Consider the following 25812-nt stretch of genomic DNA (forward strand, 5'->3'; position numbering starts at 1 on the left):
GTTTTCCATGTCTTTGACGCGGCGCTGCTGCTAGGTGACATAATATGATAAGACTCTGGTAAAAAAATAAAAATAAGCCTCTGGTGATACATTTGTTTAAATTACATTTATATCTTCATTTATGTCAAAACCTAGAGACTCTCAAATATCAGAGAGAGGAGGAGAAGAGAGGAATAGGAGCAGCAGCAGGAGAGAGAAGGAGCAGGAGGAGAAGAGCAGGAAACAGACAGGTAGAGGGGCAGTGTGCAGGGCTGGGTAGGCAATCATATTAGGCATATCAATCAATCAATCAATCAATCAATCAATCAAAGCTTTATTAAGAACACGCACACAAAAAATAGAAAAATACAGCACAATGTTACATATTTACATAAAGGATAAAATGCCAATAGTTCCACATACTAGATAATAACCTGACTGCAGCACAGATTGAATTAGAAAATGTATTATTCTTTGTCATATTTATTACTCATGTTCTTCTCATGCATATGTTATGTAGCTGTACAATCAGTAAGCAGAGACAGGGTCCAGCAGAGGCAGGGTCCAGCACAGGGGAAGCTGAGGCAGGGAGAGTTGAAAGTGAGTACACACACACACACACACACACACACACACACACACACACACAATCTCTATTGTATGGGACTGCATTGTAGTTTTTGAGTATGAGTGGGTGTGAGTATTTGTAACTATTTTATCACTCCGACTGACTGTACACATGACATGCTGGTAGTTCGCAGTATACTGTGTGACTTATGTATTTGAGATTAGGTTTTGCTGACCTGGTTGTGTTCAGTGCAGTGGACTTGCTTATACAACCTGAGGAGGCAGGTGTTATCCTAAAGTTTCTTGAAGGTCTTCAGCGTAATCTGATTGTCTTTATGCCATAAAACACACTATTAGAATGAAAATAACTGCAAAAAATCCTGCTCGTGCACCAAGGGCACTCGCGTAAAAGGCCTCTCCGTCTTAAAGTCCCGGGCTGAATTTCAGTCCCAGTACGTCCCTGCTCACTTGTATATACTCCCTTCTTGAGTTTGGATTTAAATATCATTCCTTCTGAGTTTCTCTTGTATAATTTTCTGCAACACCAATAATCAATAAAATGTCAATTAATGTCGGTATGAAAAGCCTAGTTCTTTAAATAAATTAATTTAAATAATTTTTTCAACATTTCTGGTACAAATTATAAATTGTTTGTTTTTGAAAAGTCACTTATGTTCACCTGGGCTGCATTTATTTGATTAAAAATACAGTTAAAACAGTCATATTGTGAAATATTCTTTTCGAAACAACTCTTTTCTATTTGAATATATCTCAAAGTTTTTTTATTCCTGATATGGTTAAGCTGAGTTTTCAGCATCATCACTTAAGTCTTCAGTGTCACATGATCCTTCTGAAATCATAATAATATCATTCTTCTGATTTGGTAATCAAATCATTGTCAGTGTTAAAAACAGCTGCTTAATATTTTTTTGTGTTTGTATTTTTAGTCACTTTTAATCTAGTTAATGTACCCTTGCTGAATAAAAGTATTAATACATTTTGTTTTAAATCTTATTCCAAAATTTTGAACAGTATTAAATAGCAATGATGAGTTTATGGCATTCATTAAAAAAAAAGGCACTACAAATGCTTTTGGCATTTTTATTAAGTTCACTTTGACATCATTACAGGGAGCACACGTTTTCCTGTTTTCATCTTTTTTCCCCCAAAAGCTCCCACATATTAACTTAATTCAAAACTAACAAACTGAATGTAGATGTTAGTCATCACATCTAGTCTTCAAGAGTCAAAAGCAAAAAGAATGTGACCTCCGTCAACCCTTCTCAGAGAAAAACACAGGAAAAAAGAAACAGCAAACATGCTAAGGTACTACAGGAATACATAAAAAAACAAACAAAAACAAAACCAAATATTAAACTGACCCTCAGAAGAGAAGAAAGCAGATAATAAGACAAAGAACCTAAACAGAGAGTTTTGTATCTATTAAAAAATTAGTTATATAGTCATAATTTACCCTTAAATGCAAAGAAAACAATGTGGTAATGCAAATTGTCAGAGCTTGACCTGTTCTTGAAAAGCAACACCGCACATGTGATCTCGACTGTAGAACATGCTAGTTAAGCAACACAATGACAAGACACTTCCGTCTGAATCTGATCATGTGTGTAAACATGCATACTACACAAAAAGGGTGAGAGAGAGAGAGAAAAATATTAATGAACAGCAAATCAAAGTATATTAGAAAACAAACTTTTAAAATGTGATGGAACGTGTTAGTGTTAAAACTACAATTTTCCAATTTGGACATGCTTCCAACTGCATCAGCTGGAATGTTAAGCGAACAATGCAATAAAACCATCAGGAGCTGACAGACTATGCAGTAACAAAAGCAACAATATGACTGTAACTTGATATATGGTAGATAATCCATTTATCACGTGGTAACTGTGTGCATAAATGCATCTGAGTAGTTTTTGCACGGACTGACGCTGCTTTTAAACACAGCGGCCCAACCTGAAGCTATTTTTACTATGTTACCCTTCCCTTTCAGAAACAAACTCACCCTTGTAGTTGTATCCTAAAAGCCGACAATGTTTACAGTGGGGTTTCGACTTTCAAGGAAAAACAGTGTTACAACATGTGATTAGTAAGTGTAATTATCCAGCTTAAATAATAGTTCTTTGCAGCCTTTTTAAATATTTAAACTTCCTCAGGTGGTAAACGATGCCCCAAAATGCTGACAAAAAAAACAGTCTTACTTTTCTAAATGACATGAATTATGGGCACTGGCCCCATTTCAACAAAAATCGATGACTTGTGGGGCCAACATTTATTGCCTTCCTCTCCTATATTCTGGTGCTCTGACGATCCTATACATAAAACTCAATCTTAAGGTTATTCATATTTATTGTTACGAAGCCAATGTCAGACAGGGGACTTAAAGCAGCCATCCTAATCGAGATATAATATTATTTGAAGAGTAATAACAATAACATTTACATGTGAACTCAACTCAGATGACTGAGTGCGAGAGAGGTGCGAAAGAGACAAATATAAGAGCTGTATATTTGTTTTTTTAAATATAAAAAGCAACACTAACTACTTCACAGCAAAGAGCCTGTTGTAATCGAACTATATATACATACACAAAATTAAAAATTGCACCAATAACAGGAAGGAGGGTGAACTAGACCGAATTATCACTGCTGGTAATGTCCCAATCCATGAAGTCTAGAACTGTCTGTCTTTATTCATTACTACAGCACCACCTAACCCAACACTCAAAACCAGGTCATAAGTTCAGTCTAGTTCACAAATCCTTCCATGCACTGGTCTTCAAAATGGGCATCCAGTAGCATTACATCACTTCTTGTGTTGAAAAACACCAGCTCCTGGAGCCCCAAGCTTCTTTTCCTAATGCTCATTAATAAGCTGCAGAGTTAACATTGAATATCAAGAAGCCTTTTAGATTTTACATACTAGCTGGTTCAGTGCAGATGGTTGTTTTAAGGTGTGGGGTTAAACAGGGGAAAAGAGGGAAAGGGGTGGGGCTTATTGTAAGGGGAGGCGGCTAAAGGATGGTAAACATGGTAACGAGGGATCGGAGAGGATGATCATTCTGCTTTACAGCGCTTCATGGATGCTGGGAGTTTCTCTTGAAGCCTGAAGGAGAAAAAAAAATGAGACAAATGCCCATTAGGTGGCAATGTTACTATGTGGCATCAAGGTCTCACTAATTGGCAGCCATTTCAAAGACTCAGTTCTTTATAGATAAATAGCAGGCACAGATGGTTTACATATTAACTGTATTAATCTACTCAAAGCAGACTCACTTGGCAAATGTAGTGTTGACTTGAGTGCGTGCGATGTCAATGTAACGGTCAATCTGGGTCTGTGGAAAGAGCAAAGAGAGCATGCATCATAAGAAACAAAGATTGTAATATCACTGTGCTTTGAAATGGGAATATTTATTATATTAAATCACAGCCTTTAACAAGTTTAATGATCACATTAGGTTGTATTACGATTTCTGTTTTTCGGTCTACAAATTTAAGACAGAATGAAATTGTAATGAAACTTTTCTAATACCATTAATAATATATTTCATATTTAATTTAATATATTAAATTGGACTTTTTAAGAACCTGAAAAGAATATTTATTGAGGCCACTTTTGTGGATAATATAAATATATATTGGTGGAAAAACAGCCTGAATCATCACCAGATCAATGTATTGTCCGTTACCATTAAACATTTTTGTTACTTAAAACAAAATAAACTGAAATAAAATACATTTAAAAAAGTAAACTTATTTTATTTCAGCTAGTTGCTGAGAAAACATCTCTTTTTCCATTTATTTTAACTTAAATGTACTAAAATAACTTAAAATGAGATAAAAAAAAACTATATGGACTTATTTTTAAAACAAAAATGACAAAAAACCTTACTAAAATTAACTAAAATGAGAAAAAAAAATTGATAAAATATAATAAAAACAAAGACTAATTCAAAATATTGATAAAAGAACTTTCATAGTAAAGCTATAATAGAGAGTTGTGGCTTTAATTTTCTCACTCTAAAGATATTAAAAACTGGGTTACTGCAGTTTTGAGGTCAGTGCATAGTGTTCTGCGCCATGGAAATTAAAGAGACAGTTCAGAGTTTTGTGGCACAATTATGGATGCATCATTATAGCCGTACATTAGTGCTGTATTTAATTTGTGAAAAGGTGGGAAGAGGAAAAACTGCATCAGGCACTCATTAACATTCTCAGTTATATAAGAATTTAGGACTTGACAAATGCTTTAAAAGTAAAGATTATGACAAGTCTTCAGTAAAGGCTTGCATAAGACCCCTCTGGTGTAATAATCATACATACTAATTACTATTCGATCTGAGTGGGCCGCCTGCTCTCAAACACTAACTGCATTTGAGCATGTGTCATCCATTAGAAGACACTTTTTTTAAAAAGCAACTCTTTATAAGTGTTTTAAAATCTTGTTCTTGTTATGAATGTAGCGAAACTATTTTCTTTGTACACGTTTCCTCTGTGTCATTAAAGAGCATGAGTAACAAGAGCAACCTGTAATACTAGTTAACATGATAGAGTTAATTACTAATACATGGAGGCACATGAATACAACATATGCTTTTCTATCCCTCGCCCTGATTAGAGCTAAATTACTTACTATGGAAAATATTTTATTATAATTATTAGATTACAGTTAAAAAGTTTGGGGTCCGTAAGATTTAATAATACTTAATATGTTTAATAATACTTCCAGCAAGGACGCATTACATTGATCAAAAGTAAATTGATCAAAAGTAAAGACATGTATAATGTTACTATTTACAATAAATGAAGCCTTGACAAGCGTATGAGATAAAAAAAAAAAAAAAAAAAAAAAACGATTTTAAGATCTTACCGACCCCACAGTGCACACAGTGCATAGTTTGCAACTGAAAGCTCTAGATCTAACCTTGTTTTTTTCTCATAGATGGGCGGGTAAACTGAAGAGCAGGATGTCGGCTGGCTGGAAAAAAAAAAAACCCAGAATAAGATCATTACAATCATTCTTAAATCTATGTGGATTCACTCTAAATTGGTCAGCCTATAACTAAATATGAAGCATTTTGTTTCCCACAAATCAAAAAATAATAACCCTCAAATTTAAGGGCGATGCTAAAAGTGGATACATTCGGCCTACCGAGGATTAGGAGGATAGTGATGCCATTGAAGACCGCTCCAACATATGTCATCAGCCACATAACCACTGCCAGCTGAATCAGAAGGTTAATGTGGGTCAAAAGAACAGAAAGCTGAGAACACAATTATTTGAATGAATTTGGAAGTAAATGCAACGCTTTAATAAAAAATCCTACAGCTAATATAGCAAGCAATAACTGCTGGTTCTGGCCTCTTCAATTTTTGGAGTCACTATAAACTTAAACTGTATTGAATATATTATATATATATAATATATTATATATATATATATATATATATATATATATAATATATTTGTATGTACTGGAGAAAGTCATGCATGTTTTTGAACAAACCTCTCTTTTAAATTCATAGCTTTTATAATTGCTGGCACTGACCTTGAGGGAATCCACCAGATCCTCGACCAGAAAGAGGCGGATCAATCTGCTTGAGCACACGGTTGACGTGGGTGAGACAGTGTCCACGTGCTTTGCGAAGGTCTCGGGGGCACGGTGACATCTTTCTCCAAATGGGTGACGCGTTGATTATTTGTTTTCATAATGTAATGTCTAGAAAACATGTAGCAGTTGATCTATACAGAGTGAAAGGACCTTGTTTATTCAGAATGTTATATGTTATCCAATAGCACGTTGAAGCACCACATTGACAATGCACTTTCCTCTGTGTCATTAAAGAGCATGAGTAACAAGAGCAACCTGTAATACTAGTTAACATGATAGAGTTAATTACTAATACATGGAGGCACATGAATACAACATATGCTTTTCTATCCCTCGCCCTGATTAGAGCTAAATTACTTACTATGGAAAATATTTTATTATAATTATTAGATTACAGTTAAAAGGTTTGGGGTCAGTAAGATTTTAATAATACTTAATATTTTAATAATACTTCCAGCAAGGACGCATTAAATTGATCAAAAGTAAATTGATCAAAAGTAAAGACATGTATAATGTTACTATTTACAATAAATGAAGCCTTGACAAGCGTATGAGATAAAAAAAAAAAAAAAAAAAAAAACGATTTTAAGATCTTACCGACCCCACAGTGCACACAGTGCATAGTTTGCAACTGAAAGATCTAGATCTAACCTTGTTTTTCTCATAGATGGGCGGTACACTGAAGAGCAGGATGTCGGCTGGAAAAAAAAAAAAACCCAGAATAAGATCATTACAATCATTCTTAAAATCTATGTGGATTCACTCTAAATTGGTCAGCCTATAACTAAATATGAAGCAATTTTGTTCCCCACAAATCAAAAATAACCCTCAAATTTAAGGGCGATGCTAAAAGTGGAACATTCGGCCTACCGAGGATGAGGATAGTGATGCCATTGAAGACCGCTCCAACATATGTCATCAGCCACATAACCACTGCCAGCTGAAATCAGAAGGTAATGTGGGTCAAAAGAACAGAAAGCTGAGAACACAATTATTTGAATGAATTTGGAAGTAAATGCAACGCTTTAATAAAAATCCTACAGCTAATATAGCAAGCAATAACTGCTGGTTCTGGCCTCTTGTCATTTTTGGAGTCACTATAAACTTAAACTGTATTGAATATATATATATATATATATATATATATATATATATATATATATATATATATATATATATATTTGTATGTACTGGAGAAAGTCATGCATGTTTTGAACAAACCTCTCTTTAAATTCATAGCTTTTATAATTGCTGGCACTGACCTTGAGGGAATCCACCAGATCCTCGACCAGAAAGAGGCGGCTCATCTGCTTGAGCACACGGTTGACGTGGGTGAGACAGGTGTCCACGTGCTTGCGGAAGGTCTCGGGGGGCACGGTGACATCTTTCTCCATCAAAGCCCTGTCACAGGAACATGGGTCAACCCAATTAGCCCTGCCACTGAATACCCACACACCTCTGAGCACCACTGCACAAAATAGTAGAAGTATACACACACACACACACACACACACACACACACACACACACACACACACACACACACACACACACACACACACACACATATATATGTTAGTGCTGTCAAATGATTAATTGCATCCAAAAAGTGTGTGTACTGTGTATATTTATTATGTATATATAAATACACACACATACAGTACATAATATAAATGTATTTACATGTATATATTTATATTCATATAATTTATATTATATATAAATATATGTAATATAAACAGCATATTTTTCTTAAATGCATGCATGTGTACGCATTTATATACATAATAAATATATAAAGTACACGTACTAAAAACCTGTAAATTGGTTAACAGTATGTTTTTATACTATATACGGTGAATAATTACGTTTAATGTAACTTTACAGTAAAATATTGTTAAAATTACAGTTTTTGGAAGTGAGATAATTTACAGAATTGTAACTCCCAGAATTCCCTGCATGACACCTAATTTTTGATGTTTCTATTTGTTGAAATAATTGTTTCATAGTTTTTTTCTTATCAGTTGTGTACATTAGGGTTTCATCTTACATCTAATGTTGTTAAATTAATGTTCATAGCAATATTTCAGTATCATGTGTGTTTAGTATATTTTGGGCCAGATTTACTAACAGCTTGCACCGGCGCAAACCGTCTTTTGGTGTTAAAATATTACTGTCAGGATTTACTAAACCCGCGCAGTGACGAGTTTTTTGTGTCTGACCTTACTGAATATGCACTTTCAGACGCAAAATTTATGGGAGGAGATTATTAAAACGAATCACATAACACAATTTATTAACATTTGCACTCGTCAAATTACCGGGGGTAATTTGCGCTGCTCTTGGTAGATTGCACTGGCCATTATGGAAAATATCTGGTTGTGTCTTTGTTCTTTAATGTGTGCACTTTCATTAAATCACATGCAGAATTTTCCCCTCCCATTGGTGCTTTTATGGAATTGCGCTCTAATGCCAATTTGCCTTGTTTAGTAAATTTGGCCCGATTTTCTCAAATATCTACTTTACAGTGAGTTTATTGACAGAACACATAGAAAGACAGGCCAAAAAGACAAGGCTCTTACTTGAAGGGATGTCCTTCGTTGGACTTCTGCACAGCCTGGATGACAGATTTGTAGATGCGGAAAGAGATGGTGACACACAGCAGGGCCAGCAACAGGTAGGAGACCACACTGATCATGCTAAACGCTGCCAGAGAGAGTAGCAACAGCAGCGACACACCAAACACCACACCTGACTTCTTAGGGTCCCGCCAGTGCACCAGGTCATTCACTGCACGACAGAGAGAGTATGTGAAAACCGTGTGCGTGGCGTGTTTCGATGAACGTTACATGATATAGAAACAGTGACAAAATGAATGAAGTGTTAAACTGGTGCAAAACACTTTAAATCCCGAGCCTGCAGCTGTAGAAGGCAACAACACATTATTTTAATGGGTTCTCTTTTTGTACCTGAACTGCAAAATCATTAGGTCTCTCATAAATAATATAGAGCTCATACTTTCCATACGGCTGAGGTTACGTAATGCAGTTTTCAAGTGGCTGGTGATGTGGCTTGAAAGGAACCTTTTAAAGAAGCCTTACATAAAAGGCATTCTCCACGTGAAGCGATGCCTTGAGGGTGTTCGGCTCTGCGTGTTTTCATTTCTCAGGAAATTTTCAACATATGGTTTATGGGGGAAGATGGTGGTATTCAAAACATCTAATTTCATAAGGAGGATGCACAATTTTAGACCTTACAAGAACAGTATAATACACGCATATATATTTTCCTGGCAAAGACACAGTGTTTCCAAAACACTGTCTTATTAGAGGAGGAATTACAACTTGGGCATGAGTGGGGACGGGTTCTGTAACACAAGACCATACACGTGCAAGCGCTGGCTGGTTGAAAACACTGTTACTATGTTTGGTCTGTCAGTTTTAATATATCACCTCAAGGAAACTGTAAATGCATTCAATTCAAGCAATACATGGTCAAGTACAGCGTTTCCCCTCAAGTTTTCAGAGAACTTCTAAACTCTGAAATGCACTGTTCACTAAATATTAAATTTTTATTAAATATACTGATTTAATATCTGTTCAAGGGGCATATAAAATTACATTTTTGCATTTACATTGCATTTGCATTTTGAACATTTCTTATTATCAAAAACATATTAATACCAAAAACATACTGAAAATGTTCTGCTTAATATTTCAGTGGAAACTGATTTTTTTTATTATAAAGAGAATGTTCAAAAGAACAGCTTTTATTTGAAATAGAAATCATTTGTAACATTGTCATTACTGCCACTTTTGATCAATTTAATGCATTCTTTCTTAACGAAAGTATTAATTTCTTTTAAATAAATACCTCATTGGCCCTCGTTTGAAAAGTAGTGTACCAACTGGTTCTCACAACAGAAAAAATGCCTGCATGTCATGTCCAAAGACATTTCATGGGACACCAAAGTCACAAACAGACAGGCATACTTAAAAAAAAAAAAATAATAATTCGGAACTCTATGAGCTCCGGTCAGCTAAATTCTATATTTTAAGAGCAGAAGTAAAAAAACAAGAATAACTCTTCTTGGGCAACCCAAGGAAAAAAGACTGTTTACAACAACAGTCAACATGACAACTACAGCACAATGGTGTGTGGCAAATGATTCAGAGCCTGAGAGAGCACCATTGTTTTTGTCCACTCTCACAGCTCGGAGGCTAAAATGCTTAGTGCATGTGAGGGGTTTCCTTCTCGCTCACTGCAGGGGTCTGAGAGTACCTCCCGCCTAGGCTGAGAACAGTTATTCGCTATCATTCCCTCCCCCTCCCTCGCTGGCGTTAGTGGACCCAGATACAACATTATGTCCCAATGGTTGCTGAGCCGCAGTGGCCTCTTTTAGTTCTCACAGAGCTCGGCTCTTAAAGGTACATATACACCATCTAATGCATTGGTGCGAAACTATGTAAGAGTCCACGTGTGTGTGAATCATTTAAGAGTCATGCATGAAATCACCCATCCCACCCAAGTACAAGAATTTCAGCTAAAAATTCCAGTTTTTCCTTGTCACAGTGAATGCTCATTTGTATGTTCAGACACGAACAGCATGAGCCAATTTTCATGCAATGAAACCCTAATGAGGTCAGTTATTTAAAGGCTACTGGCCACATTTATACACTATGGTCTGTTTCAGCGTGCTTAAAATGTTTGCACTTGCTTCTCATCCTTTTAAAGTCTCAAGTGAAATTAAACTACTACATTTTACAAGGCAGACCATTTGGAAAAATTCTAATGCCTAATATGAATGTTTATTTGTAGATTCATATTCATATAAATAAATAATTGAGTGCAGCGATTAGCCAAACCTATGCTAGAGTTCACACAACCACATGCTATTATCTACAGCTCTGACAAACCCAAGTGGAAACTACCACACCCATTAAAACAAACTTTCACACCACTGGAAAGCTCTCAGTCAGCTGTATTTAGATGATTGACAGCTAAAATACCAAGTTGCGATCGTTGTTAAAAAATAAATAAATCTCACCCACAGTAAACAACTCAAGCAGACTGAAAAGTGAGACAAAGAATATGCTCCAGATCAAACTTTTACAGCTTTATATGGCATCTGGCACAAAAAATGAGGTACTGTCTATATGAATTGGCAAAACTTTACAGTAAGGTTGAATTCATTAACATCATTTACTTAATGTTAATTTCAACAGATACTAATATAGTTAACATTTCAAATGCATATGAGTGAACATAAATAAACAACAAAATAATAAATTTATAACAATATAGTATATTCAAAAATTATCATTAACCTTTATTAATAAATGTGGTAAAAAAAAAGTTGTACATGATACATGATGCATTAACTAATGTTAACAAATCGATTCTAATTGTAAAGTGTTAAGAAAATTAGTGTTTATTGTTTTTTTTTTAACTATTATTTTTTTAAATGGAAACTGGTGCTTCACAATTATAAAATGATCTGTGAATAATTAATTTTGAAAAGCAAATTTATTCTCCATTAACTTTGATCATAACGGGATCCTTCACAGGAGTCCAAGGTTCTAACCTCAGCATTAAAGTAATTGAGGGAAATATTCTCAGCTTGTTTTAGAAACTGTACAAAAAAAACAAAACAAAGATAATATAGGCTATTTATTTATTTGAAATGAATAATTGTGCTGATAAAGAATAATTACAGTAATCATGTAGCCTTAATAAAACCCTGAATATAAATTATTAAGGAAGTGTCTGCTAAGAGCTTAATTGTAGACATCATAACATAGTCATTCATTGTAAATGAAGGAATGCAGAAAATTTACATGCTTTAGATAAGGAGTCACTCTTTGGATCTTTCTCTCTGCATATATGTGAAACAACTGTGAGTTTTACTGGGCAATGTGTGACAAGGGGAGGCAGTAATATATATACGACTATAAGACTATATAGTCTATACTTAATCATATTCTGAGAATGCGTAAAAATGCATAATATTTATATTTAGTAAACAGCTAAAAAATTAAGCTCATCACTTTCTCTTGTGCCACACCAGATGAGTTCACACATAAAACAATAGCCTACTAACTGCCAAATGGAAGATAATGCTACTCCTGTTAAACAACACATTTATCCTGACTTCCTGAAGATGGTTACATAAAAACATGAAACCTGAGACAAGACATGAACTGTACCATCTGACTTCAAAGGCTTTGCATCCAGGCATCCTGCAGGAATGTTTATACAGGTACTTATCACTTTTAATATGGTACCATCATGTTTTTAAAGTCATGAGACATGCCTTAGAAAGAATAAAGATTACCCCACAACATACAAGACATTTAGAATCTCCATAAGGCTACTGTAATAGCTTGGGAGTGTTTAGTTATTGATTTTTCAGAAGCATTCTTATTGGTTAGAGTTCAGTAAATTAAAGTTGAGTTATAAAGTAAAAGAGGTAAGTAAAGTCTAGTGTCTGGGCATACTATGCGTGCAGGGTTAGCTGGCTATTTGCCCAGAAAAAAGACATGTTACCTGTAAGATGGGTTAGTATTGCTGTCAAGACATGCTCTGCAAGGTGGTAGGCCTCTGCCACCCAAATGTCGATTGCCTCTACCTCTTTGGGAAGTAAGGCATCAGGCTGATACTTGTTTTGAAGAGTGTGAGAAGATGAGGTGACTGAGGCCTCAGGTCTAGGTGTAGGAAGTGGAGTGTTATCAGGCTTTAGGACAGTCTTCATAGTGGGAATATCCTTGTCTTCATCCTCTTGGCTGCTCCCAAGCTCTTTCAAAGCAGAAATTGTGAGGCGCTCCTGCTCCAAGTCCATGATCATAGCTGGAGATGATTGAGTGGAAGCAGGAGCATCAGATTTGGGATTCTGGTCTATAGCTTTGTGTCCGGGACTGAGGACCTCAGGTTCCTCATCCTGCCGGGACTTAAGACACTCCCTCATGAACTCCACGAAGCTGTCAGTCGCTGCGGTTACGGAACATTCTGCTTCAAACGTCTCTGTATCACTCAGGGTCTCTGGCGAATCCGGTCTATCTAAAAGATCTTTGGTGGGCACAACTTGAGGTTCAGACTTGGTTATCACTGATCCCTCAGTAACCTCAATTGCCACAGGGCCAGAAATATCTTCACCGATTTTGCTAGACTGCTCATTGTGAATAGAGTGAAATGGTGCAGGTGGGTTCTCTTGAACTGGTGGCTGTCGATCAATGGACTGGACTGGCAACTCCTCCTGTTCCTGCAAGACTGAAGCCTTGATTTCTACTGATGACTTTTGATCTTCTGAATCAACACTTGCCATTTTGTTTTGAGGGATTATAGTCTCAATATCATCAAGAATATCAGATGAAGGGTCAGACAGGGAAGGGTCAGGCACAGATTCATAGTCTAGCCTGCATTGGTTTGGGGTCTCATTGAAATCAACAGGAATATGCTCAAAGGATTCCGGAACATTGGTATTTTGATTATCTTGAAGATAGCTTGACTTTGAAAGCTCTGTTTTCTCACCCTTACTTTCCTTAACATAAGATAAATTCAGCTGGTCTTTTAGAGCAAGCTCTTCACTGTCATAATGATCAAGGTAAGTCTCTACATCACTGGGCTCATTTGAGAGGGAACTGATGTCAGGGGGAAAGTCAGAAAGTATTTCTGCGGTCTTATCTAGGTCTTTATCAAGGGATAACTCTTTAAGGGGTTCAAAGGTCACTAAATTCTGAGACATAAGCTCTTGAGAGTCCTCTGAATTTAGCCCTCCAGAGTCCGGAGAAGACTGGAGAAAAATGCCACTTTCATAATCATCTTCAATCACCTTGTGTTCAGGAGAGTGCTCAGCATCAGAGTCATTTTCATTTGTGTGAGAGGAAATGCCATGGTCAGGTTTATGCTCATCATGTAGAGTTTCCAAAGATACTTGTTCTGGAAGATCTGAATCATGTTGCTCTGGTGACCTTTTGCCGTCACCTTGCAATATCTGACACTTCTCATCCTCCTCCTCTTCCGCTTCCACCTCAAGTGGTTCCTCATCATCACTTAAAACTTGCTCCTCGGTTTCAATTACATTGATAATAGGTACCTGAATTGGCTGTTTTTCAGTGGTTGGAACAGTCTCCTCTTCCTTGTGGGTTTTGGTGTCAAGGTCATTGTCTCCCACTGTTGGGATGCTCATAGTTTCCTCAATCACTGTATCATCTGACTCCCCAGAGCTGTCTACCTCTTGGATTTCAGCAGGTTCCAAGTTTCCTTTTGAAATATTGGAATGTTGTGTAGAACTAGGCTCCATCTGTTGGGACACAGGGGGTGATGGAGACTCAAAATCTGCAGGAGGAGCAGAGGAGGAAGGAAGCTCTTGATTGTCAGGGAATATCTGATAGCCTTGAGTGCCCATATCAGATTTCTCTTGTTTGTCCCACATATAGGCTGTTGGTAAAAAGTTGAGGTCAAATTCAGAATCTTCCTCAACACTCTCTTGTTTTGATTGCTTGTTGACATCATCCTTTGACTGATTGATGTCATCTGGCACTTTGATGGGACTGTCCATAAACTGATCAGGAACTCCTGCAAAAGGTTCTGGAACTTCTGCTGTATCAACATTGTTTGGTTTCATAACTTTGGATGGGCTCTCTTGCACCATGGAAGAATCATTTCCCTCTTCAAGATCAGGATCGTCAATGTTGAAATCTGGTGCTGGAGGTAAGTGAGCTCTCATCCAGTCAGCAGTGTCCTCAAAGTCACTTCCACGCCTTTCCTCTCCAAGCACTTCAAAGGGTGATTCTGGAGATTCCTTCTCATTCGACACAGTCCTTTTCTGAAAGGGTGATTCTGGAGATTCCCGTTCATTCGACATGGTCCTTTTCTGAACGGGTGATTCTGGAGATTCCAGTTCATTTGACATGGTCCTTTTCTGAAAGGGTGATTCTGGAGATTCCTGTTCATTCGACATGGTCCTTTTATGAAAGGGCGATTCTGGAGATTCCTTCTCATTCGACATGGTCCTTTTCTGAAAGGGCGATTCTGGAGATTCTTTCTCATTCGACATGGTCCTTTTCTGAAATGGTGATTCTGGAGATTCCTTCTCATTCAACATGGTCCTTTTCTGAAAGGGTGATTCTGGAGATTCCTGTTCATTTGACATGGTCCTTTTCTGAAATGGTGATTCTGGAGATTTCTTCTCATTCAACATGGTCCTTTTCTGAAAGGGTGATTCTGGAGATTCCTGTTCATTTGACATGCTCCCTTTCTGAAAGCGTGATTCTGGAGATTCCTGCTCATTTGATGTTGCCCTTTTCTGAAAGGACAAGTGGGAGGAAATTCCATGTGATTCAGTAGGGGACTTCTCATAGTGACGCTCTTTAAAATGTGGAAACCCCCCATCACTTCTATCAAAATCATTCTGCTTTGCAGCTAAAGCTTCTAGTGCTTTGATTCTCTCAGACACTGGGGATGTCTTTATAGGGGAGTCCTGCTTTTGAGAGCCAAAAGATGAATCAAAAAGCTCCCGTTTCTCTTTGAAGGTACGATCTATGTTGTCAGCAGGTGATCCTGAGGAGTCGATTCCATGAGCAACTGGTGAAAAGGAACTTGACTGAGAAGAAAAGTGAAGAGATGTGGCCAAATTCTCTGAAGGTTTGTCAGAACCCAGTACCACTCTTTTGTCTGCATCCATCATGCAGCAGGAAAGAGGAGGAAAAGGAGGGTTGGAAATAAAGATCAAGGCATACTTTACCTTAAATCCGATTTGCTAAAGCAGGGGAACATGCTGAAGCTCAGGTTTGTATAGGATTGTCTTGAACAAATCAAGAATTAAAATTTCAGAGCCAAAGATCCCAACAACTTTAGCAATCAGAAGCTACATTGGAATATTATGGAGCATTCCCCAAGATGCTGAATTTGCTTGCATCCATTTAACTGAAGCTAAAGCGATCATGCACACACACTGCATGGTCCCACATATTAATGGATGGAGTTTGATGTCTGCATGCCAGCTTGACAATCCACTGATACCATTGAGGAATCTCAATGACACACAAAAGGATCCTTAACGGTTTTAATATATTATTCATGTAAGGGCAGATTTACATAACTGTTTACTTCAGATGACCTCCAGAATCAAACAACACCCTCCAAAACAAAGAAACAATTAAAACAGACAAACAAAATGAAGTACAATACCCTCAAAAAATTATTAAAGAAATCAATTTGTTAAACAATTAAAACATTGTTATTGTGGATTTTACTAAAGGGCTGTGTAAACTATGCCTCAACTATCAAACATCTCAAAAAAGAGAGATGATAAATAAATCAAATTATGGTGTAGATGACACAATGAGGCCAGAATTATAAGAGCACAGGGAAAACAGCAATGTGAATGCTGGACACATGCTAAAAAAGGAAATTCTGACCATTTTACCATGCAACACAATGGCTGTGTCCGAAAGATGAACAATTCTGCCATCACAGGCACTATGTGGAGGTAGGCAGGTGACAAGGCACATCTAAACAATTTTTCCATCACATACGCTAAACAATAATTTTAAGTTTAATATTTTCTCCTGACTCTCCTGTAGGGTGATAAAAACCAGTTCTGGAGGGACTACAGGTACCTCTGTAACATAACACACTATGACTACCACATTCTAACACCCTAATTATTTTGTCCATTTACAAACCTGCCACTTCCTGGTTTTACTTTAAGATATTATCTTTGAATTTGGCATGCTGTAGGCTACATTTCTGCTAGTTAAAAAAACGTGCACTGCAACTGACAGAAACTAGTATTTTCTCAATTCTGTGATTATAGGGTCTACCCAGTAAGAGTAAAGCCTTCTGAAAATAGATTCAATTTATAAGTATATAAAATGGACAATATGTAATTTACTGTACTTTACATATCAGTTTACATGTTATTGCTCACCACTGTTTCAACTTGAAGACTTTTATCCCTACATCTCTAAGATTGTGGTTTGGCTAAGTACTCATTGTGCAAACTAAGCAACTCTATTATGATGAGTCATTTAAATAGTATATCTTTATGAAAAAAATATCTTTATGAAAAAATATGCAAAATATTTCACATAAATCAACAAAGTATTTAAACTAATTTTAAACCACAAATATTATCAACTGAAACTAACTTCAAGATAATGACATTCCTAACATTGAAGGGATACCTATGATATCTGAAGACTTCAACACAGCGTGAGGAATTTACTCAAGATCCACTTTATGCTAACGCTTCCTATATATAAATTCTACAGTGATCCAAATCCTGAAAGTAAATAGACATAAGAACAAACAAACACAAACAAACAAAAAGACTGAAATTGGAGGATTTCCTCTTTCTTTGTTGTAAAAGACAACATGCAAAATGCATGGAAAAAGCAGGTGAAGAGTCAGCCGCAGCAGTCATGGGGATGTAACCCCAAGCAGCGTCCTGTTGCTAGATCCCTTCCCAGTGGCGCTCTACCTTCAGGACCAGTGCGGTGTTGGGTGTGTAGCTCCAAACACCGCTTGTTGTGGGGGAGGGAGGACATCAAGGACACAAATCCTCAGGGACACCAACCTGATCCATTTTTAGGATTTTGCTCTCACACAAAGTGAACTTGAACTTCTCTGCTATCTTAAAATAAAGTGGCAATCTTGGGATTAAGCTGGACCCATAGTAACGCTGACCTAAATCATGTTTGCAGTGGGTACAGACTGGAGCTGATTGAATTTCTAGCATCTGTAGGGACTTAGCTTTCCCATTTTTAATCCGTGAACCATGTCAGATGTGGGGTGCTTATGACATGACAAGGGATACTAATGGTAAATAGGAGGTTTTAGCTGCAAATTATTGCCAGGAATGGCTACGTTCAACTTTTTAGCCCGGGAACCCACATATTACAGGGTACTGTTGTATTGTTGTTGTATATGTAGAGACTAGGGATGCACAATAAATATCGGTCAATAATTAATGCGCATCTCTTCAGTTCATTATCAGTGTAGATTTGCGCAGCTTGTCAGTTAACAACGGCACTGTGTAGTAACAGCTGCTCTATGTGAAATCACGCATGTGATGGAATTTACCGCTGATTAGAGAACCGGCTTTACTGACGAGATGCGCATTAATTAATCAACAATATTTATCGTGCACCCCTAGCAGAGACAGTAGGCATGTTTCCATTATAGATTTGCGCAAAACTTTGGCAATATTTTATAAATGTCGATAAAAAATAAGTATTGTGAAATGACAGCGTTTCCATTAACCAATGTAATGCAACTAAAACGTAATATTTTGCCTCTTGCGAAAAGTAATGGCTATGGATTTTGCCAATATTTATTCAAAAGAGGCATATGGGTGTATCTTTACAGAAGCAGCACAGAGAGCCGCTTCAGAATCATGCATTTCTATAAACACAAGGATTGACTAGAGTGGCCGCAATCAGCTTCAGTGGCCGTATCAGAGCCACACTGCACCACAGACGTGTGCAGTGTAAATTGTCTAAGCATTAATGGTAGGTAAAGCCCCTGGAGAGCGGCCACGTATTAAGTGTTTCTTGGAGGTTATAATATATTGAAGAATGATCATATGACTTTATACATACGCCATGTGATCTATAAATGCAAAAAAAAAAAAAAAAAAAAAAAACCTTTCCATTGCAGTTTTCCGAATTATTCATTTATCGCATTGCTTGAAAAACCACCTCATGCGAGCATAAAAACTTTGCGATATTTGGGAGTTTTTGCAAAATTGATGCATTTCCATTAGCCGTATTTTCAATTCCCAATTTCAATTTGTGCAATTTGAAGGGTAATGGAAACGCAGCCTAGTGTTAGATATAATAAGGCATTCGAAGACAAGCCACAGAAATTTGGATGACCTCAGGTGAAGAGCATTCATGAAGTGAATTCAAGTTTGAGGATTTCAGAAACTGTTGAAAACAGGAGGGACTTGGCCTTTTATTATGGATTCCAACGTGCATGATTGCAAGGGGGTCACCATTAGAAACAGCAAGGGTCTTGTTACAAAACTGGTTAGGGAGGGTGGTTGGACTGCAGAGTCCACGGTCAAGTGGCGTGCAGGTGTGAGACTAACTATGAACTTGATTGTTAATGTTTAGGTAAAAGCTTAGTTATCAAGACCATACAGACTGAAGGAGAGGACATTCTGATGATATTCCACAGAAACTAGTTGGGTTCTAGCTTAAGAAATAAGGATCTAATTCTTTAGTAAAACAATCGGTAGCTTCTTTCTGTGTCCTCTGCTTCATTTCCTACTCCTAAAAGGAAGAACTCCAAAAAAAGCCCTTACTGCAAACATCTAGTCTGGTATAGAGGAGGAGAGGGTCACTGGCGAGAGGGATGGAGAGCATCATAGCAGCAGCCCAGCGGGATATAGCATACTTAATAGAACAGAGATGACAGAGGAGCATGGAGAGAAAGATAAAAGGTAGAGAAGCAGGCGAGCATCATAAGAGAACTATACACTTGCCTTGAGGAGACTGAATGAGAGATACAGGCGAAGAAAAAAAGGAATCTGAAAAAATAAAATAGGACAGAAGAATGAGAAGAAAAGTCTCAGTATCCTTCTTATACTCTACATTTGAAAGGGGAAAATGTTAGTGAAATGCCGCACCTTTTACATCTCAAGAATCTAGAAAAGTAAAATAAATAAATAAAAAAGAGCTGACAGCAAATAAGGAAGTGCTTTACTTGAAAAGGAATAGAGAGAAAAAAAAGTCACAATTTACTCAGCCTCATATCGTTCTAAACTCTAAAGTGATTTTCTTCTGTGGGCTACAAATATGTTTTAAGCTCAAACAACATTTTATCTTGTCGACTTTTAATATACAGAAAAAAGACCTTTTGTGTGATACAGATTTGGAATAACATAAGGGTGAGTAAATATTTACAGAATTTTACTCTTTGGTAACTTTTCCCTTTAATCTACTAAAGTAAGTTAGCTACATATCTATGAGATAATCAACCATTACTGATGGTGAGAGATGCTCTCATCTTTGTAAAGCTATTCCAAAACGCATTCCTCAGTCTTTCATGCATGCAGATTATACTACTTGAAAGACTTCCCAGAATATTGTAAGGTACTAAAATTAATTTGTAACACTAGTGAAGGCAAAAAAAAAGTATGGAAGTTTTTCCTAAAAATGCTGAATTAAATGGTTCAAACGCAAAAAAAAAAAAAAAAAAAAAAAAAAAATTAAAAAAAAATAATAATAATTAAATCAAATGATCAAAATGGCCACAGATAGTATTTAATTGACAAGGCTCATAGGACAACTTTATTGTACGAGCATTTAATTATAGTTTTAATTATGACTGGGCTTTAATTAATTGTTAAAGACAAATATCAAATTATATTTCATTTTATTTTTGTTATAGTTGATTACTACAAATGAAAAAATTTACTTGCATTTGATTTATCGTTTAAGCATAAATTTGTAGAATTTGATTTAATATTTGACCGAACATTTGAACATTTGATTCACCATTTTAAGTTTGTCAGGAAAAAACTTCCATAAAGCTGATTTTAAAAAAAAAAACATAAAAGTGACCAGTCACAGTACCTAAAATAAACACTTTTGCTTATACATAAATACAAATTTAAACATGATCCTATTTTCATTCATCCTATTATCATAACATATACTACCTATTAAAGCACTTTGTGTCTGTACAAACAGAGCTAATAATATTCACAACATTTCTTGAGGATTCAGCCACATAGTGTACAGTACTTACTCATAATAGTCAAATGGTTGAACATTCTCATGGAATTTTCAATGATCCCTCCCATACTTTCTGACATCTAACCCTGCAAAGCACCCACATGTTGCACCAATGTGTTATGTAAACTGTTAAGGGAAGCCATTTTCAGCCACACTTCAAATATTCATGCAATTTGGAAACAAACAATATTTGTATTCATCCAGAAACCACTTACAACAGTTGGGTCAATCATCAGGCTATAGAGGCAACACTAAGTCACCAGAATTGCATTCATCTACTCTGGAATCTCAACAAGAACAGGGAGCGCCAAGAGCGAGAGTGGTGAGAAAGTTAAAGAGAACAGGTTGATCGAGTAATGCAACAGTCTTAAACAGGGCAAGCTCTACTGGTCACAAAGGAGTGTACCCCTGCTTCACGGCATTCCTTGCCCAAACCACACCCAAACGCTTTTTAATAAGCGACACACCTTGCACCATTGATGTGGACACCAAAATCCTGACAAATCCACACACCCTCTGTCATCTTGATTGAAGTTTTTCCCCACTTATGACTCAGCCATCTAGAATCTGCTTCCCTTTTTGTGACAGCAGCAACCACGTGGTGCAATTATGGCATCATAATCTGATATCCTACCATGGTCGGTTAGTCAGGTCGGTTTAGCCAGCAAACATTTAATACGGAAATAAGGTGTAGTAATCCAACAACCAAGGAACAGATAGACAGATACCGTCTATTAAAAGGGGCAGAGGTTAAATTCACCAAGATGGCATGTGTTACAGGGCAATGCTTGAAGTAGGACTGGATTGACCTCTGACTCTGGAAGAGCCCGTGTGGCATTTCGGTCATGCCAGCAATATCAGCTCTATTCCTGAGGAGACTTAATGATGACACCTAAATCTTTAAGAGTGCTGCCTCAGCAAGCTGTATTGACCTTAGGGATCATGCCCAGACAGAAGAGAGATCTCTTGGTCTCAAATAGCATGACATTTTTAACAGATTGTTCTGGGTTGAATACAAGTTAAGGTCTACCAAAAACACCTAGGGCTGGCTAACAAAATACATTTGGAATGTTGACACAAACTATGTTAGTTAGCAAAATGCAAATGCATATTTAAAAAAAAAAGTATTAAAGGGGTCATAGGCTGGTAATTTCACTTTTACATGTTGTTTGAACATAAATGTGTGTTAGCAGTGTGTACACATCTTCCCTGTAATGATAAAAATCCACTTAGTGGTTTTTATTTAATCCCTAAAAATAATATCCCCTTTTTCAAATCAGGCCATTCTTAGCTTCTTGTCTGTGTGACGTCACGCAGACGAAGGCCGCTCCCACGATTGATTGACAGTGCCGTCTTACCTTAGGAGGGCCTTAGGAGTGAGCTGTAATAGTCCGACCGCCATTGTTTCACCTTCGGAGCAGATGTAGACAAGAATGGCTCCATAGTGATCGAGGTGTTCTGTTGTTAGATGTTATAATGAACATAGCAGTTGTCATTTACTCCCGACGTCTGAGCCGCTTAAGATGCAGTGGATTACTTTTGTTTCTGAAGGGAATGTGCCCCCGATCTCCTTAAATGTGTTTATGTTCGCACGAATCATTTGTAAACTAGCTTCACTTACAGCAAAAGTGAGTATAAGGTTTTTTTTTATGAATCTTTACAATCGCCGTTCCTAATAACATGCTAATTAGCAAGTTTCGCAGCTAATGTGAACAGTCTCTCAGAGCACGGTTCGTCACCCCAAAAGAAGAGAGGGGTGGGGTCAGCAGAGCTCATTAGCATTTAAAAAAACATGCAAAAAAACGGGTTGATTTCCGCAAAGCTGATTTTGACAAGGTAAAAATGGTGTATTTTACACTACCACTGAGAAATTTTAACCAAAGTATGTTATAGACTTTTCATTAAGATCCTAAAGAATCAGATCAACTTGTGGAAAATGGGCATCCGATGACCCCTTAGAAGCTGCATGCACAACTCTCTCTATATATAATTAATATGCATGTAGCTTTAATTATAATCATTTATAATTAAGTTGCATTCATTTAAATACACCTGAAAGACTACTTGATCTCATTCAAAATGAACCAGGAAAAAAGAAAAAGAAAAAGAAAAAAAACGCCATAACACATGAAATATACAATTTCACTTGTATGTATTTAAATTTGTACCTAAAATCTATTTTAAAAAATGTAAATAGTTAATTATGAATCAACTTCCCATTGTAATATTTTTCACAAGAATCAATGACTTGCAAACAAATGCACTAGCAAAAGACGCATTTGAAGCAACCACTGCATGCTTTCTCCATAGATTTCCAAATTAAAGAACATAACTGTCAGTTCACAGCTACAAATTTTACTGATGGAGCTTAACCTGAATTTAACCCAGAACAATGGATTAAAACAACATTTGGCCTGGTATGGCATCATTTAATACCTTATATTTACATACAGGCTTTTACTATGTGTAACATGACAATGGCACCCAGACAGACATCTCAGATTGTGTCTTGGAGGGCCATTGCAACTAAATTTAACCATCCAGTCCAATATATCACCTTAACATATGGCGACTTTGATAGTAAGCCTGTAGGCCAGTCATCATGTCTATCCTTCCAGCAATATTCAGATTCTGATACCTAACTGAAATCAATGTGGCTAAGCTCAAGAGCCAAAAAAGCATTTGAAGGCATTAAACAATTTGAAAGAGAAGCTAAAAAATTCAGAGCAGGGTGACGTCACGAGTCTTAACTTCACGTTCTAATTCTATTCGATTCCCAGACGCCTTAATGAAGCCAAACCAAGGAGGCCAGAAGCGCTCCATGTATTGCTGACGACCCAAAAAGCACTGAACCAACATCGCTAGTCAACAAAAACCATGCTGCATTGTTTTCACAATGGAAAAATATATATAAGGTCAGCACCTCATTTCAACAGAACGACTGAAAACGTGTAAACATGGGCCAACTTAACTGCATTTATTAGTGCAAGGGGTTTGTTTACCATTTCTTACATATGTACATACAATAATGTGTGTGTGTGCGTGTGTGTGTATATATATATATATATATATATATATATATATATGTATATATAAACATATATTCATACAGCAAGAACAATTGCTTGGACCTGGCAGTAGAGAAGGTAATTCTGACTCATTCCTGCGAATCGATTCTTTCACTCTGTCCATTTACAGAACCTAGAGAATTCTTTTACGCCATGACACAATTACATCACCCTGACTGGGCATATTTAAACGTCCCAATACAGTAATATGCAATATTTTATTAATAAAACAATTAATTTTAATTTCCTATGTCCCAGTTAAGTATGCTGCTGCCACGATTCAGTACATAAAAACAAACTATTTAAGAGCACAACTATTATGATGCACTAAAAATACAATTAATTAAATCTAATATAAATGTTTCGTAAGGGTTCTTGGTTCAAATTGAAAACAGCTCGCACCGATCCAGTTCTGAACATATTCAACTGATTCTTTGACCAGATCCGACTCAAAAGAACAATTCATAATGGGCTGCAGACAGCTACATTGATTATTCTAGCTTGTCACGTCGCTAGCACTGTAGATGGGGTGTGTAGGTTCTTCCTTCGTTTACACTGTCTTCCAGTTTCAGATGCATCTGCAGTGCAGAGCTGAGCTGCAACATGTGCCCATTTCAGCATGGGTTCAAAGGGGTATCATGTGTCCCCATATTTCTCCGTGGCCTTTTCCTAAAAATAAACGTCAGGTCAAAGCTGTGGATGAGAACACATTCATTCTGAGTCCAACATCCGCCATGCCATTTCTGCATGCAAAGTGTAATGCCAAAAACCCTCCTACCATGCCCAAAAGGAGGCGATATGGAAAGTGTACGTGAGAAATAAACAGTGCAAGACTATTACATAACGCCAGAGAGTCACAGTACTAGCTTAAAGGCGTTTTAAACGTGTGCATTCATTCAAATCGATCTGATTAACACTAATGTTATACGAACTGGTAAGTTATTGTCCTTAAACGCACTATTCAGTGCGACCTACCAAATGCACTTCCATTTGGAACATCAGAGAATTCGTCATCTAAACTTCGAAACGAATAGAACACAATTCAACGGAACTGTTGTATGACGTTCGCGTTCTCTTACCGGAAAACTTGGAGTCTTTGGACGATGCAGAATGTCCATCGTTTAGGCCTTGTGACGACGAAATCTGAGAAGATTGGGTCATTGGATCTGCCATGTCGTGTTGTTCTACAGGATCTGTAGTTTATAAGTGTCGTTTGAGGTTTGGCTGCTGATTGATACGCTAAACGTTCCCGATTCACCGAGTATTTCCAAATACAGCAGCGGCGTCACCGAGCCTGCACAAGCACATTAGGTGAACCTGCCTGAATGTTGCAGTGGATGGAGGCGGTGGAAGACAAATAGGGCGGATACACGAGAGAGAGAGACACAGAGAGAGAGAGACGGAGAGAGAGGGAGAGGGAGAGAGAGAGGAGGGAGGAGGGAGGAGGGAGGAGGAGGGGGGATATTGGGGTGAGAGGTCGATTTTCTTTGTTTAAAGGGGTAAGCCATAAAACTATTTTGATTCCATGTTGTGCCACAAAAAAAAAAAAAAAAAAAAAAAATTTTTTTATATATATATATATATATATATATATATTATTATTATTATTATTATTATTATTATTATTATATTATTATTAATAATCATCATTTTCCTTTACGTGTCCCATAAATATTAGAGATAGATCTCTGACTTTTCAGACAGCATCGCGTGTTGCAAACAAATGCTTTCTGTATTAAAATTATGATCTACACACTATGACCTGTAAGTGTTTGTTACATATTTTCAGTCGTTAAAACAATATTACGATAATATCACCCTGAAT

General features: G+C 36.9%; 1 protein-coding gene across 3 annotated transcripts; it reads right to left on the minus strand.

The window, feature by feature from the left end:
- Nucleotides 1-1633: 1633 nt before the first annotated feature.
- On the minus strand, nt 1634-25369 carry rtn3 (reticulon 3). 3 transcript variants are annotated; one of them, XM_042727141.1, is made up of 9 exons: nt 25067-25369; nt 19665-19709; nt 12722-15847; nt 8758-8965; nt 7438-7576; nt 7046-7115; nt 6827-6873; nt 3840-3898; nt 1634-3669 (listed from the first exon to the last, which is right to left on the minus strand). In XM_042727141.1, the coding sequence occupies exons 1-9, from the start codon at nt 25158-25160 to the stop codon at nt 3621-3623; spliced, it is 3837 nt and encodes a 1278-aa protein (XP_042583075.1). In that variant the 5' UTR covers nt 25161-25369; the 3' UTR covers nt 1634-3620. The 3 variants fall into 3 exon arrangements, with proteins under 3 accessions (XP_042583075.1, XP_042583076.1, XP_042583078.1); XM_042727142.1 differs by lacking the exon at nt 12722-15847 and having other exon boundaries at nt 25067-25351; XM_042727144.1 differs by lacking the exons at nt 12722-15847; nt 19665-19709 and having other exon boundaries at nt 25067-25359.
- Nucleotides 25370-25812: the final 443 nt, after the last annotated feature.

The sequence above is a fragment of the Cyprinus carpio genome, chromosome B7, assembly GCF_018340385.1.
Source record: "Cyprinus carpio isolate SPL01 chromosome B7, ASM1834038v1, whole genome shotgun sequence".
Classification (NCBI taxonomy): domain Eukaryota; kingdom Metazoa; phylum Chordata; class Actinopteri; order Cypriniformes; family Cyprinidae; genus Cyprinus; species Cyprinus carpio.